Source organism: Falco rusticolus, chromosome 6, assembly GCF_015220075.1.
Source record: "Falco rusticolus isolate bFalRus1 chromosome 6, bFalRus1.pri, whole genome shotgun sequence".
In the NCBI taxonomy this organism is placed as follows: domain Eukaryota; kingdom Metazoa; phylum Chordata; class Aves; order Falconiformes; family Falconidae; genus Falco; species Falco rusticolus.
This window is the reverse complement of record NC_051192.1, coordinates 35,642,274-35,657,462: the sequence shown is the minus strand read 5'-3', so window position 1 is coordinate 35,657,462 and position 15,189 is coordinate 35,642,274. Positions and strand designations below refer to the sequence as shown.

General features: G+C 36.7%; 1 protein-coding gene across 17 annotated transcripts in view; it reads left to right on the top strand.

The window, feature by feature from the left end:
- The window catches only part of EPB41L2 (erythrocyte membrane protein band 4.1 like 2), a 123,758-nt gene that overhangs the window by 48,059 nt on the left and 60,510 nt on the right, over positions 1-15,189 (top strand). For 16 of the 17 annotated variants that reach the window (XM_037390902.1, XM_037390895.1, XM_037390901.1 and 13 more), the window contains 2 exons: positions 2,619-3,100; positions 4,495-4,707. In XM_037390902.1, the coding sequence (XP_037246799.1) occupies positions 2,633-3,100; positions 4,495-4,707 (681 nt within the window). In that variant the 5' untranslated portion in view covers positions 2,619-2,632. Of the gene's footprint in view, positions 1-2,618; positions 3,101-4,494; positions 4,708-15,189 lie in introns of those variants that run through there. The other variant, XM_037390903.1, reaches the window with a different exon arrangement.

Genomic DNA, 15,189 nt, shown 5'->3' with positions numbered 1-15,189 from the left:
GGAAATATAGTGATTTTCCTTTTCCTGTAGCTGCTTTGAAGATTTGTTTATCAAGTCCTCTAAAATTTCTTAGCTACTTTCAGAGAAGAAATTAGTTCATTCTTAAAGATGCATGAGCAAAAATCACCACCATCTGTTAATAATGAAACCTGCATTTTTACTTTATTAAGCAGAGTGCATTGGTATTCTCATATTAGCAGAAGTTTGGACTTTTCTCTTGAGGAAAGCTGTTTTTGGGTTTATATATACTGTTCATTTTGATAATAATCCTAATAAATGTGTAAGTTTCATACCTACAATTAGGTAAGAACAGCAGCAATTCTGTGTAAGATATGAAGGTGATAGCAAAATGTAATTTGACTAGTAGCAGCTTTAAAACTAGCACACTAATATGTGGCTTTAAATAGCAAATATTTTAATGTCAACAGCTAGTCAAATAGAAACCTGCCTTTCAGGGGCCTGTTACCTCTGAGGTAAATAATAATTATAGAAATATTAATATTCTATCTTAAATAGCTTTATTAATAGTATTAAAACTTGAAGGATTTCATAAAAGTGAAATAAATGGCTACATAACAGTAATATTGAAGCTTGAAGTGTATTCAATAGTCTCTAGTATAGCAGTAAAGATACCAACTTTTCCTTTAATTGTCCCATTGGTGAATGTTTTGGTTTAGATAGTGAAGTTTGAAGTAACAAAGAAACACCTACAACATGTAGTTACTTTTGATCTCAAGATGCTTGCTTAATATGAAATTGCCTGTAGATAATTCAAGGCTCCTATGTCTAAGCTTCTTAAGATAACTATCAAGTTTGTTTCCTTTGGCTCAATACTGTCAACTTCTTTTACTGGAAGGGCTTCTCATATATTTGAACATCAATTAGTGCCCCCCCCACCCCCACTCCCCCTACTTCTTTTTCTCCTTGGGAATGACTTAGTTTAACTTAATTTCTGACTACTTATGAATGTGCTTTGGAAACCTGGAGGCAAGGCATTGCTGCCGCCTTGTGATATACACTAGTTTCCAGTTGGTGTCAAGTGCTGTTTAAGTGTTGTGCAAGCTAACTGCATCAAGCCTGAACTAGATAAGCTTCTCCTTGATACTTTTTTGGGCAGGGGTGGGCGCAGAAGCTGTTGAGTTCAGCAGGAGTCCTGAACTAATAGCCTACTGACTCTAATGGCAGACACTGATGACAATCAATTTTAATGGAGAGGGCCCAATGTTTTAAAGCTCTAAATGTGATAGTAACTAACCTACTAACCTTTAGGCCAGACACACTATCAGTTTAAAACTAATTGTTCTAAGAAGGCTGTAAATAAATACCAGTGACTTCTAATGGCATCTAACCATTTTAAACTTTGTTGGAGCCTGTTGTGCTTACTTTTGTTGGCTCACTTCAATAAATCAGAAAAAATAATTATGTTACATTTGCAGAGTAGTGCAGCAAAATCTAGTGTGGCACAGCTAACAAAATTTGTTTATTCTAGTTATTTTTTTCAAGAAATAACAATAATGTTAAGATTAAAGATTGTTATTGCATACTTTGTTGTTGTAGTATTATGATTTGTCTTTAATTTCACTGAAGCAAGAGCAGGTAGAAGTGCTGAGAGTTATATATGGTTTTGTTGATTGGTGTGAACTTGTGATTAAGAACCCAATCTTACTTTTTAAAAAACTAAAAATGTATGCTTCCTAGTGTTATTATTAATTTCAACAGTACAATTTCTAATTATTTTTTTTTTTATACTCGGCGTCATGCTCACCGTTCTTTTTTCCTATTCTTTGGTAAGCTTGCTCTTTCATTTTCCTCCATCCCCATTACTGGCTCACTGTGGACTGAGATAAGGGAATTGTGAAAATACTCTTAACTTTAAATGCAACAGATTAGACTATAAACTAGAATTTAAATACTAAAGCTGTGACTTCCCATCTAAAAATCAGTGTCGTCTTCTGGTACTAACAACTGTAAGCCTACTGGTTGCTTCTTTGCTGAAAAGATATGGTTGATAAGGAGGATGGAAGAGTTATATAAAGTGTAAGAGTACAGATATTTCACCTGAGTCTCTTTTAAGGCAAGAATGGTGTTTCTTAATGTAAAAAGGAACAACTAGAAGCATGCACTCTTTCTTGATTTTAAAAAGACTTTCTGTATAAAACTGGTATTATATTGGTAAGTGTCACTGAATAGTAAGGGGGTTGTATCTACCAATTTAACTAAGTGCATGCTCTTCTGAAATTTAAGCTTGTGAGTCAACCAAGGAGCCCAGTAGAAAAAGAACTGAAGTTACTCATGAAATAATCTTGACCAATAACATTAGGAGTAGCTTATGATAAGAAAAATTAATTTCAGTGAGCACACTTAGATCTACCAATAGTTTCTTTCTTGATAAAAATTTATCTCCCTAGGGCGTAGTGTTTTTGAAAAATCTTTATCTGCAGAGCACTAAGTTTTGGTTTACTGATTTTACTTGTGAGCTGAGAATTTTAAAATAACTGGTTTTTTAACCCCAACAAATTTAATTTAGAAACTTGTAGATTATTACTGCAAATAATGTGAGAGTCAATAAAAGTAGCGATACTACACAACAAAACTATTTTTATTGTTGCTTCTTTTAGTGTAAGTTGTGACAATGACAACTGAAGTTGGCTCAGAGACTGAAGTAAAGAAAGATTCTGAGCAGCTGGGACCAGACAAAGGCAAGGACAAGCCTGAAGAAGCATCAGAGACTCCAGAAAATCAGAAGTCCAGGGAAGCATCCTCTGAAGAAGCTCAAGATTCTTCCTCTGCCCCAGCACCAACTAGCCAAAGTAGTCCAAGTAGCCAGAAGAAGGAAAAAGCTTCACCTGAAAGCAAGGGTATTTCTCGTTTCCTTCCCCCCTGGCTTAAGAAACAAAAATCATACACCTTGGCAGAGCCCAAAGATGAGACCAAGAAAAGGACCACAGAGGAAGAACAAGTAGTTGAAGAAAGTGAATGCCAAACACCAGAGGGTGTGGCTCAGCCAAAAAAGAGCTTAGAAGAAGCAGGGGCTGAAAGTCAGCGTAATGCTAAAGCAGATGACAAAGAAAAACACTCTGTTCCTAGTCCTGAAACACAGGTATGTGTGAGAAGGCTAATAGATGCTTTGGAGTCATTTTAATGAGACCTGATTCAAGATTTATGTAGTTCATGTTAAGACTTTGTTAGGATCATATAGGGGGGAAAAATGACAGCTACTTTCTGGCCTCTTGTACAGTTGAGTTGATATAGTTACAAGTAGCATAGCTGGGTTTAAAGGTTCCTGCTCTTGTGGCAGACCATTTTTTGTGCCGGTCGTTTTAGATGTCTAATTTTAGTGTAATCTCACACTTTGGCATAGTTCAAAGGAACATTGAACTGTATCATGCTAGAAATGAGCAGGGATAAGAGTAGAAGCTTCTTAAGTCAGCTTTGACTCTGAAGTCATTGGATTGCACGAATACCTCCTTAGTGACTTAACCACAACAAATAACAAATGGATTATCTCTGAGTCCTTACAATCTCAACATTTGTTATCCTTTCTCTAGAAACCATGCTTGCGGTCATGGTCCTTATTGATTCATTCCAGGAGGCTGGTGCTAAGTTCCAAGGCACCTTCAGCAGTGCTCTGGTCTTGCTTTTTGAAAAGTTACATATCACTTCTTAACACTCAAGTCTCACAATCTAGCATGGGGAAGCTGATTAAGGGTGTGGAGAATCTTTCATATAAGGAAGGGTGAAGAGAGTTGGTGCTGTTCAGCCTGGAGAAGAGAAAGGTTAAGTGGAATCTAATCAATGTATATAAATACCTGAAGGGAGAGAATGAAAAGGAGCCAGATGCTTCTCAGTGTCATACAGTTAAATGACAAAAGGCAATGAGCACAAATTAAAAATATGAAATTTCATCTCAAATCACAAATAAAAGATTGTACTGTGATGGTGGGTCAAACATTGAAACAGGTTGCCCAGAGAGGTTGTGGAGTCCCATCTGTGAAGATATTAAAAACCCAACTGGACATATATTCCTGGGCAAGCTGGTGTAGGTGGCCCTAGAGGGGCCCTAGGGGCATTGAACTAGATGATCTCTAGAGATCCCTTCCAATCTCAACTGTTCTGTGATTCTTTATAACTTGACTTTTGTAAACACTGTTTTTTTAGTTTTGTATAATTCCTGGAGCTTCTTGTTAAATTTGTTTCTGTTAGGGGAAAAAAAAAAAAAGCCAATAAAACATTCAAAAATTATCTCATTTCAAGGAAAGGAGAAAAAAGAAAAGTAACTTTTGTGGTTTAAAAGCAAAAATATCTGGTCCCTAAAGGAAGATCTTAATGCTTACACTGGTTATTGTGCTTCTTTATTGTGCATGACTTTAATGAATGTGCATGTAATATACATAACTTAATGTCTTATTTATTAGTAGCTTATAAAAGAAATGAACAAGTTAAAAGCATTCATCTCGCTGAGTTTTTATCATTGTTTAACTGTATTTTATATAGCCTGCCAAAGAAGATGGTAAAGAAATGGAAGTAGAGAAAGTTGCAACAGGAAAGGAAGAAACACAAGAAGAAAAAGAAAAAAGGGAGACAAAAGAAGTGCAAACAGCTGAAATTAAAACAGAAATCATTCCTCAGAAGTCTCCCAAGAAAATTAAAACTGTGCAGTGTAAAGTGATGCTTCTTGATGGCACGGAATACACCTGTGACCTAGAGGTAAGGCATCAAGTCTCTGTATAAAGAGCTTTTTTTCTATGGAGAGAAAGAAAATTTGTTTTCATTGCACTGAGAGGTTAACAAATAAATTTTTCTATATCTAGTGAGCTCGTTACAATGTTACATTCACATTCCTATCTGTCATGGTTTAACCCAGCAGGCAGCTAAACGCCATACAGCTGCTTGTTTACTCCCTGTGCCCCAGTGGGATAGGGGAGAGAATAGGAAGAAAAAGTAAAATGCATAGACTGAAGTAAAGACAGTTTAACAGAACAGAAAGGGAAAGGAACATATTACTACTACTACTACTAAAATATTAGAATATACAAAACAAGTGATGTACAATGCAGTTGCTCACCACCCACTGACTGATGCCCAGCTGTTCCCAAGCAGCAGCCCCTGGCCAGCTTTCCCCCTAGTTTATATACTGAGCATGACATCATATGGTGTGGAATATCCCTTTGGCCAGTTTGGGTAACTGTCCTTGCTGTGTCTCTTCCCAGCTTCTTGTGTGCCCCCCCGGCCTCCTCACTCGTAGGGTGGTATGAGAAGCTGAAGAGTCCTTGATTAATGTAAGCACTGCTTGGCAACAACTAGAACATCAGTTTGTTATCAATGTTACTCTCATCCTAAATCCAGACCACAGCACTGTACTGGCTACCAGGGAAAAAAAGAACTCTATCCCAGCTGGAACCAGGACAATATCATTAGGGGCCAGTTAAAGATGGAGTTTTAAAATGGAATGTTAAGACCTTATCAGTTTATCTTTAAAAATGTTCTCTGAGGTACACTAGCAAATAAGGTAAAATGCAGTATACAAATCCTTTCAATGGTGATTGTTTGACAGCTCAAACTTGATTCTCCCCACCCCCCTGCAAAAAAAAAGATTAAGGTTTTCTTGAAGGTAGTGTCACATGTACTAATGAAGTTGTCTTGAGTTCATTAAGTTATTGGTTTTTTAAGTTATCTCAGCTGGAGAACTAAAGTTTAAAAAAAGTTTGCTTCAAAGAAAAAATTTGGTGCAGGTATAAAATACTTATTTGTATTTAAAGTTAAGTTCTAGTTCCAAATTTTCATGGTTGCATGGATTGCTTGTTTACAACTATAAATTGCTGGGTTAAATATTGTGTATATTTGTCTGTTAAGTCTGACTTAAGATCACTAACAGAAATAGAGATTGTGAGCTAAATGGGAAATAGCTACTTGGTTTTTCTGGCTTTAATATCCTTTCCGTATACATACACACACACTCTTTCAGTCTGACCATAGTGTCCAAGTTTGAAGTCAAATAGTGGTTGCTTAATGTTGTAGATCAAGATTGAATTATGAAACATGTAATTACATGAAAGGGGGTGAAAAAAGTTGCATTCCAAGTCTTAATTTCAGTGAAATAACCTTTGGTTTGATTTATTATGAGAGTTTTTATATGAGTAAGGTTGTAAGTAGATCTTATCAGCAGATTGCTTCAAGCTAGTACTGTCTCCCAAAAGATACCCGTCACTTCAGTACAGAAGTGTGAGAGGCTGTTCTCTATTGGAAAGTTCAATTGCAATCACTTTTGCCAGTAGAAGATGCAACACCATTATAAACTGCATGACTTCTTTAGGCACACTTTCTGAAGGGTTGGGAATTTTTTTAACTAGAAACTCCCTATTTCATGCTGGATTGATGGATACCGCATAAATAAGCTCATTTATTTAATACTGGGATATGGTGTCCCCTTGGAAAGAAGACAGTGTTCCTTGTAGAACAGTTTATATTTGGAAACCATACTTCTAGCCAGTCAGTTGTAACACACATTAAAATTTGCTTAGTTCTATTTTGTAATTCCAATAAACTTTGTAAACACTTGGCAACTGTGTTCATAGTACCTGAAGACTTTAGCTTTGTATTGCAAAGGTTGTGCAGGTGGTATTTTTGAAAGTTCTTGGTTCCCTTGCACAGCTGCCTTCTAATCCTAGAAATCCCTGTGTTCAATTATTTGTAAACTTCTGTGAAAAAAGGAATCCAGTAAATTAAACAGCTGATTAAGTCTATTTGGCTTTCTGATGCTTCACTTCTACTTGTGGCTTCCAGTCATAGTCATTCCTTTTCATGAAATTTGTCTCATTGCTATTCTAGTCATACGAGATGGCTGTAAGTTAATGAGAAGTTTCTATAGCCATATAAGCTGCTAGTTCAGAATATCACAATTGTCATTTATGGGTCCCATAAGCTAAAGATGTGGCCAGGCAACATGATATGATTCAGCATGTTCTGCTGATACCTAATGATAGCTAGTAGGACACCCACAGCAAGTAGACCTTTGAGTATTAGAACCACAATGCATTGGTAGATATGTGGAGAATTAATATTTGTTATAAAGGTGATAGGTTTCATCACTAAAGTCAACTCTCTTACATTTCTGTCTTAAGCTTGGCCCTAGAATACCCGTTTGCTTGGAATGGGGGAAAAACAGTTGTTCTGGACTACACTTGTGAAAGTACATTTTATGTGATGTAATTAACTGATTAGCTGTGATGCCTAGACTGAGTTATGAAGAGTGGTTAAAATTTGCACCTTTTCTAAACCTAGACATCTAGATATATCCCAAGGACAGAACAGTGACAATGTTACAGCATTTCCTAGACCCATCTGATTTTTGAAAATATTCCTATTTTTGTCTAATGCAAATTGTTTGATTTTGGCATAGTACACACACTACAAATCATGCGGTAGTGCAGGCTTCTTTGTCTTCTCTTGTGTTCTTTCATTTTCCAGTGTGTCAGTCAGTCCCTCCACCGTTTGATTGTGAATTGCGTTAGACTTCCTAGTAGTTTAATTGCTTATTATGCATAAGTCTTGCTGTGTACTGTAATATAATACTGGATGTATACTGCTCACTTGTTCTTCAATGTCTTGCAGAACTAATAGTTAGAGAAAAGTAAAAAAACCCTACCTGTTCTTAAGACTTTGAGAAGTTCCATCACAATTTAAGTCTTTCTTTATGCATGAGTAGTGCAGCTTGCTTCGAACCTGTTCTCTTAATAAAACTCTTCCTATCAGCTAAGAAATTTGTATTTGTTACCAATATGACATACTCCTTGGGAATGTTTTGTTGCAGTTTTCTGGAATTTCTAAAGTTTGTGATTTATAGTGGTTAGTAATACTAGCTTTCTGAAGCCTCCATTTGCTAAATAATTCCTATTTTTGATGTTAAAACTGAACAATTTCAGTGTATGTTTCTTTACAATATTTTAGTCCTACAGGGATCTTTCCCCAATGATGTCAGATGTAGACCACTTCACTGTAAATTAAGTCAACTGCAAAAAGCAATAGTGAAACCTTTGTTAATATTAGTTAAATCTGCTTACTTTTTATGCTGTGTTTACAGAAGAAAAAGATTTATCAGAATAAACAAAACAAGAACATGGAAAATATACTACAAAATAATTGCTCTCCAGAACACATTGCATAGGGCTGTGCATAATCACTGTCTAAAGTTGCAGGAATTTTGTCACCTAAAAGTTCTTGAAAAGTATTTTTATTTATATATTATTGTATCATGCATCAGTATGTATGGAGAAATATATATAGAAAATATATATAAACAAAAAATTAGACACAATTAAACCAAAACATAAACAGTGTAGTAACCCTGGAGTTCTTTTTTGATTTTTCACAAAAATCAGGATGTTTAAATATGAATGGTATCTGTATTAATTGAAGGCTATATGAATTTTATCTTCCTGGGCTTTTTTGTCATCCAAAAATAAGACTTAAAATGAATTTGTGGCTTTCTACAGATTTAAAAAGATACCATCTTGTATTTGCCACTGAAAAATTCTATTCTGCAGTACTTTAAGTCTATTATGATTGAGTTAAGTTGTTTGGCAGGAAATATGCTTTCTAATTATTTGAAATAAGCAAGAGTTCGCTGTAAGAACAGAAGAACAAAAATTAAGGAGGGGGACAAAGTGGAATAGAATCAATCTGTTTTATATGTTCATTTGAATCATTCATAGGACATAAGCACTGCTGACTGCAATTTTCTAAATTAATGTTCTTCAATACAGGTAGACCTTTTTATGCTTTACTACTGTACCAAAATATTAAGCCTCAGAAGGCTGCTTCAACTGATAACTGAAATTTCAGTTTGTGCTCACTGCAGTGGATCCTAGTACATCAATTTCTGACACTGGCCTTTTCTTCAGTCTTCCTTTAGTGTTTGAGTAAATGTTGGCTTATTTCTGCTTTACAAAGTAACAGAAATTATACAAGATTTAAAAAGGAAATAAACAAAGAATCTGCGGTCTAAGCACAACTTGCAAAGCACAGTTTACCTTGGTTGACTTTCTAGTAAATTGGGTTTTCATTTGGAGGAATTTCCATGGTTGAGACATTCCTGATGCTGCTTCTAGATTTTACTCTGCACAGTAGTCCAACATCATTATATTTTATTTACATTAGAGACTTCTTTAAATATATATACTTGCCAATAAGGAAGTAAAAATAAAAAATAACTTGTTTTCATTACTGTTATTTTACAGACAGCTTTTGGTAGAACCCTGTCTCTTTCTAATTGCCTCCTTAAACATTCATGATAAATCAGTAATAAAATCTGAGATAATACATTGTTTCTTGGGGTTGTTTCTGTTTGAGTTTACAATAACTTTCCTTTTTTGTTGTAGAATTGCATCGATTTGTATGCACATAACTTAAAAGGAGCGTGAAAGAAAACAAAATATGACGCAGCAACTTATTGTGTGTTAAAATATTGTAATTGTTCATTCCTATTTCATGTGTCCACATAAAGACAATATCTGGCAATAGCATAAAAGGAGATAAAGCTATGATGCAGTAGCTTCAGTGTCATCATGCAGGTCAATGCTGTAGTTAGTATAAGCTGATCAAATTCTCAACAGTAACTAAATACTGAAACTTTTATGTCCAATTAGTGCATACAATACTATACAATTAATTTGTAACACTGGTGTAATTGTAATATAAGTGGACTTCATATTTTCGAATTAAGATATTATATACCCTTATATACCTTAGATTCAGTAGAAACTTAATAGATAATTTTGGATAGTAATGCCCTGTTTCTGAAAAAAAAAAAAAAAAAAAAAAAATTATGATAAAAAGTATTGGTGCACTGTTCTTAGTCCATAAGCTGTTTTAGTCAGAAAAAGTTTATTTTTCCAACTTAATCATCTTATCAGTGAATGGCAAAAGCCTGAAGATGGAATTTGGCAATTAATGGAAGAAGGGAGGGTCATGTTAACTAGAGATGCAAGTCCCATGGGACCTTTTGGGATGCACTGATGAGCGTTAAATGAGCTGGCTGGTATTACTGCAAGGCTGTTCTTGATCATCTTTGAAAGGTCCCAGAAGTCAGGGGAAGTTCCTGGGATTGGGGGGGGGTGGCGTGGGGGGGGGGGTGGGGGCGGGTAGGGATGGGGGAATATGTAATTCCTGTTTTCAAGAGGAAGATGTGAGAAATGTCAGCTTGATCTGCCTCACCTCAATCCTTGGGAAGGTTATAGTACAAATAATCCTTCCTAAACTTCTTCAGGACAAGGTGTTTGGGGAGTAGTCAGCATGGATTCACAAAGGGGAAGCTGTACCTTCTGTAATGTGGTGACCGGCTCTCTGGATAAGTGGCAAGCTGTGGATGTAATCTCAGCTTTAGCAAGGCTTTTGATGTTTTCCCGTGGTTGTTCTAGACAACAGGTGATGTATAGGCTAGGTAAGTGGACAGTGATGTGGACCAGAAACTGGCTCAACTGCTACATTCAGCAGCCTGAAGTGTAGCTGGAGGCTGGTCACTAATGCTATACTAAAGGCATTCATGCCAAGGCAATCTACCTGGATGATGGCACAAAGTGCATCCTCAGCAATTTTGTAGATGATGAAACTGGGAAGAGTGGCTGATACGTCAGAGGGACCTGGACAGTTGGGCAGACAAGAATCTCATGAAGTTTCACAAAGAGAAATACAGGCTGGAGTGGTTAGCTGGAAAGCAGCTTTGCATGGAAAGAACTGGGGTGGGGTGGGGTGTCCTAATGGACAAGGGGACCATGAACCAGCAGTGGGCCCTTGCAGCAAAGGAGGACAACAGCTACCTGGCCTGCAGTAGGATGTTGGCAGCAGTTCGAGAGAGATGGTCCTTCCCCTCTGCTCAGTAGTTAGAGTGCTGGGTCAAGTTCTCAGCTGCCAAGTACTGGAGAGAGTCCAGCAAAGGACTACAATATTCATTAAAGGTCTCAAGTGCCTGATGTAGGAGGAGGGACTGACAGGTGGAGGTGTTCAGCCTGGAGAGGAGGCGGCTTAGGGACATTATAGCACTGTGTACAAATACTTGCCTGGGGCGTAAGTAAAGAAGATGGAGCCAGGCTCTTTTCAGTGGTGCTCAGTGGTAGAATGAGATGAGCCCAAACTGAAATACAGGGAACTCCACTGAAACATCAGTGTGAGGGTATATCCATTGAGGGTGGATCAAACACCAGAACAGATTGTCTAGATAGATTGTGGAGTCACCACCCTTTGAAATATTCAAAATCTGACTAAACAAGGCCTTGACTCAACCTGTTGTGAGCAGGGGTGATAGACTAGGTGACCGCTAGAGGTCCTTTCAAACATCAGCTAATTTACATAATTATTGCTATATATTTCACCCTTGGAGGAGTGTAATCCAGGAATTACTCTAAACATGTTAGCTGTGTTAATAATTTAATTTAGACTATATAATGAACATTACACACATACTCTGTCAATTAAAATAAATGCCAGGTCCTACACTTGGGTCACAACAACCCCATGCAATGCTACAGGCTCGAGGAAAGCAGCTTTGCATGCTACAGGCTGGAAAGCTGCTCAGTGGAAAAAGACCTGGGGGTGCTGGTTGACAGCTGTCTGAACATGAGCCAGCAGCATGCCCAGGTGGCCAAGGCCAACAGCATCTTGGCTTGTATCAGAAACAGTGTGATCAGCAGGACAAGGGAAGTGTTTGTCCCCTTGTGCTTGGGACTAGTGGGGCCACACCTCAAACACTGTGTTCAGTTTTGCAAGACAGACATTGAGGTGCTGGAGCGTGTCCAGAGAAGGGCAACAGAGCTGGTGAAGGGTCTGGAGAGCAAGTCTTATGAAGAGCAGCTGAGAAACTGGGGCTGTTTGGTCTGGAGAAAAGGAGGCTCGGGGTGTATCTTACTGCTTTCTACAGCTACCTGAAAGGTCGTAGCAGATGAGAGTAGGTCTCTTCTCCCAGATAACAAGTGACAGGACGAGAGGAAACTGCTTCAAGTTGTGCCAGGGGAGGTCTAGATTGGATATTAGGAGAAATTTCCTTGTGGAAAGGGTTGTCAAACATTTGAATGGGCTGCCCTTGGGGGTGGTGGAATCACCATCCCTGGCAGTGTTCAAAAAACTAGTAGATGCTTCTTTTAGGGGCATGGTTTAGATGTGGACTTGGCAGTCCTGGGTTAATGGTTGGACTTGATGATCTCAAAGGTCATCTTCCACCTAAATGATTCTATGATTCTCTAAAAACTGATGGTAGGATGGATAGTATGAACATACAGTTTTTATTAAAGGAATAAAACCAATGGCATAGCTGTAAATCCATGAAGTTGACTAATAACAATTGCAGTGCCTATATGCAAACTGCCTCCAAAAACATTGCAATGATCCCTCATTGATGCTACCATCTCAGCATTTTCAAGGAGCTGTCTAATGAATGAGCTAGTCTGGTAACCGTTCTTCCCATACCTAGTCTTGGTGAATTGAGTCTCTATTATGTTGGAGGATTAGCACCTATTACCTGTTGTGGTGTGGCATATCACTGAGATGAAATGATGATTCTGACCTGGGCACTTGGTGAAATATTAATCCTTGTGACAGCAATACTTAGCTGTGTTCTACAGTTTTTACTTTAAAAACATACCGTTGTAATAATTTGGAGTTTACTGAGAAAGTGTAAATGGAGAAACAACATAATTCTTTATAAAATATTTTTCTTTTTTTTTTAATTTAAACTATGAAGGGGAACTTTTTTCTTTTTTTTATGTTTTCTTAGGTTCTCAAAATTAATGGTTTCATATGTGGTCCTCTTAGCAAGATGGTCACTTCTCACATTTTTTTCACTTGCAGGAAAAAGCAGTTCCATAAATTCTCATCAGTTTTATCACTGCTGTCCAAGTGCCTGTTTTTCTTCAGCTTTTTTTAAGCAAGACGATAAATCTCTAAATAATGAAGAATAATGGTAGGCTTGTTCAACACTTGTACAATTGGAAGACTACACTTGGAGACTTTGCACTGTCTGGGAGTACAGATGAGTTCAGGCATAATATCCCTAGCAATCCCTATTAAACCGCTTCTAAAACAGCAGTGCTCTTTTGTTAATGCTCTGTGAATTCCATGTTCTAGGCCAGTTGTTTGCTCTGATCCCTATCTTTTTATTTCCCTCTATTTTCCTTTATTTTAAAAAGTAATCTTAGTATAGATTCAGGGGCTACCTGTCTTCCTGTGCCACAGTTCTGACAGGTTTTTTCCTTTAATTTCCATTCTTTTTTTTCTGTTCATCTTGTTTTTCAGTTTTCCTGAAAGAACAGAATATCCACTGACAATAGTCTGTATGCTTAGGAAGAAATGCAATTTCAGTAGACCAGAAACTGCTTTCTAAGCTGCTGTCCACGTGGTAGTTAGATTTCTATCCTGCTTATATTCCTCTTTGCTTTGTGATCTTAATTCAGTTCTAGGCATATTTGTGGCTACATTTCTTCAGCTCCAGTGCTTTGAAATACTTCAATATACTTTATTTTTTATAACATGGATTTTGCATATAAAAAGAGTTGAACCTTGTTTCATATAACATCTTTTACAAAAGACAGTTTTTTTCTTCCCCCACAACTGTTGAAGCTGGTTTGTTCTTTATTTTGAAAAGTGACATGTTTGGTACAAAGTAAATTAGATTAATTTTTCAAACAAATTTGACTGGATATAGAAAGATTTTTCTTCAAACTCAAAATAAGTGGACATTTCAATTCAATAAGATGCTAGTAACCTTCATGGAATACATAAAATAATTGGAAAGGAGGCTTCAGTTCTTGGTTAAGTTGGTTTATACCAAAAGAAGTTCATCTGGCATTAGTTTTAATTTAAAAGTGTATCTTTGATATTTAGACTAAGCAGGAAAAGCTCTATAGAGGTTGGCCTGGACTGGGCTCACCATGCTTCACTAAACATTTTAATAAATTTAGTATTTATCATGTGACAACTAGATATCCTAACATGCTGGAAATTGAGTTCAGCTATACTCTTAAGCACTTGAATTCTTTATTATGAAGCTGAGACAGGTAGAGGGATTAATTTAAATGAATATGTGCAGTCCTGTAATTGTGTTATAACTGAGGTCACTTTATGTTGAGATATCTGTTTTCTGTCCTGGTTACCACACACTGGTTTTTGTAATAATCCTGATGTTGCTCAAAGATCTTGTCTTGGTAGTTGAGAGCTGTGTGATTATGTGTGTGGCAGTGGCTTTGTTTTTAACTGAGGGAGTGAGGAAAAAGAATTTTCAAGGCAAGATTGAGAAAATAATAATCTTTAGCAAATGTTTGTTGGCTGTGTAAAGCAGGGTTACATTTACCAATGTAAAACTTTTTTCTGTTTATACAGGAAAAATAGCAGTGCTCTAGGGCTTCTTATCCCTATTCCCTGTAACTAAGGTTTAATTCTATATTATTGTCAACTGAAAAGGTAAAGTAGGTTTTGCATAATGGACTTGATATATCTTGTCACTTCTCCCACACACATCACATTGCACCCCCCTTCCTAGAATCTTCATAAAGGTGTTGAATTTTGGGAACAAATATTTACAAGGAACCCCGATGAATATGTGTACTATCAAAAAAAAATAATAAATAGATAATCCAGCACAAGTTGCAATGCAATTACAAACTTAGTTATATCAGTACAAAATTTGCATGGATATTCACTTTGTTCTTACTGGAATTATTTCAGTTGCTTCTGAATGGATTAGGTAAATGTGCAATCTTAGCCTGTATTGTATGAATACAGTTGGGATTTATTACAATTTTAAGTCTAGTTAAAATCAAATTGATGTAACTTCTGCATAACAAGACATTATCTTAGAAACTATATTGAGTCAAAGCACTTTTTTGAAAAAAAGAGTATATTTTTATGTGATATGCAGAATGCATTGAGAGATATTTCAGGGTAAACAGAAATTGGTTTCTGTGACAAAATGTTTCTGAAAGTTAATTCCTGCGGGTGTCTTCTCTCTGACATGTTGTGTCGTTTGTTGGTCAGTGCCACAGAATAAAAACTGATAGATGCTCAGTTAGTGAAAAATAGTTTTAACAAGTTGAGATAGCAAGCTTATATATGAAATAGTTTGTGGGGAAAAAAAACAACCACCAGTTCACTAATGGTGAATCAGCATGTTTTTATTGTGATATAGAGACATCTTTGCAACTGACT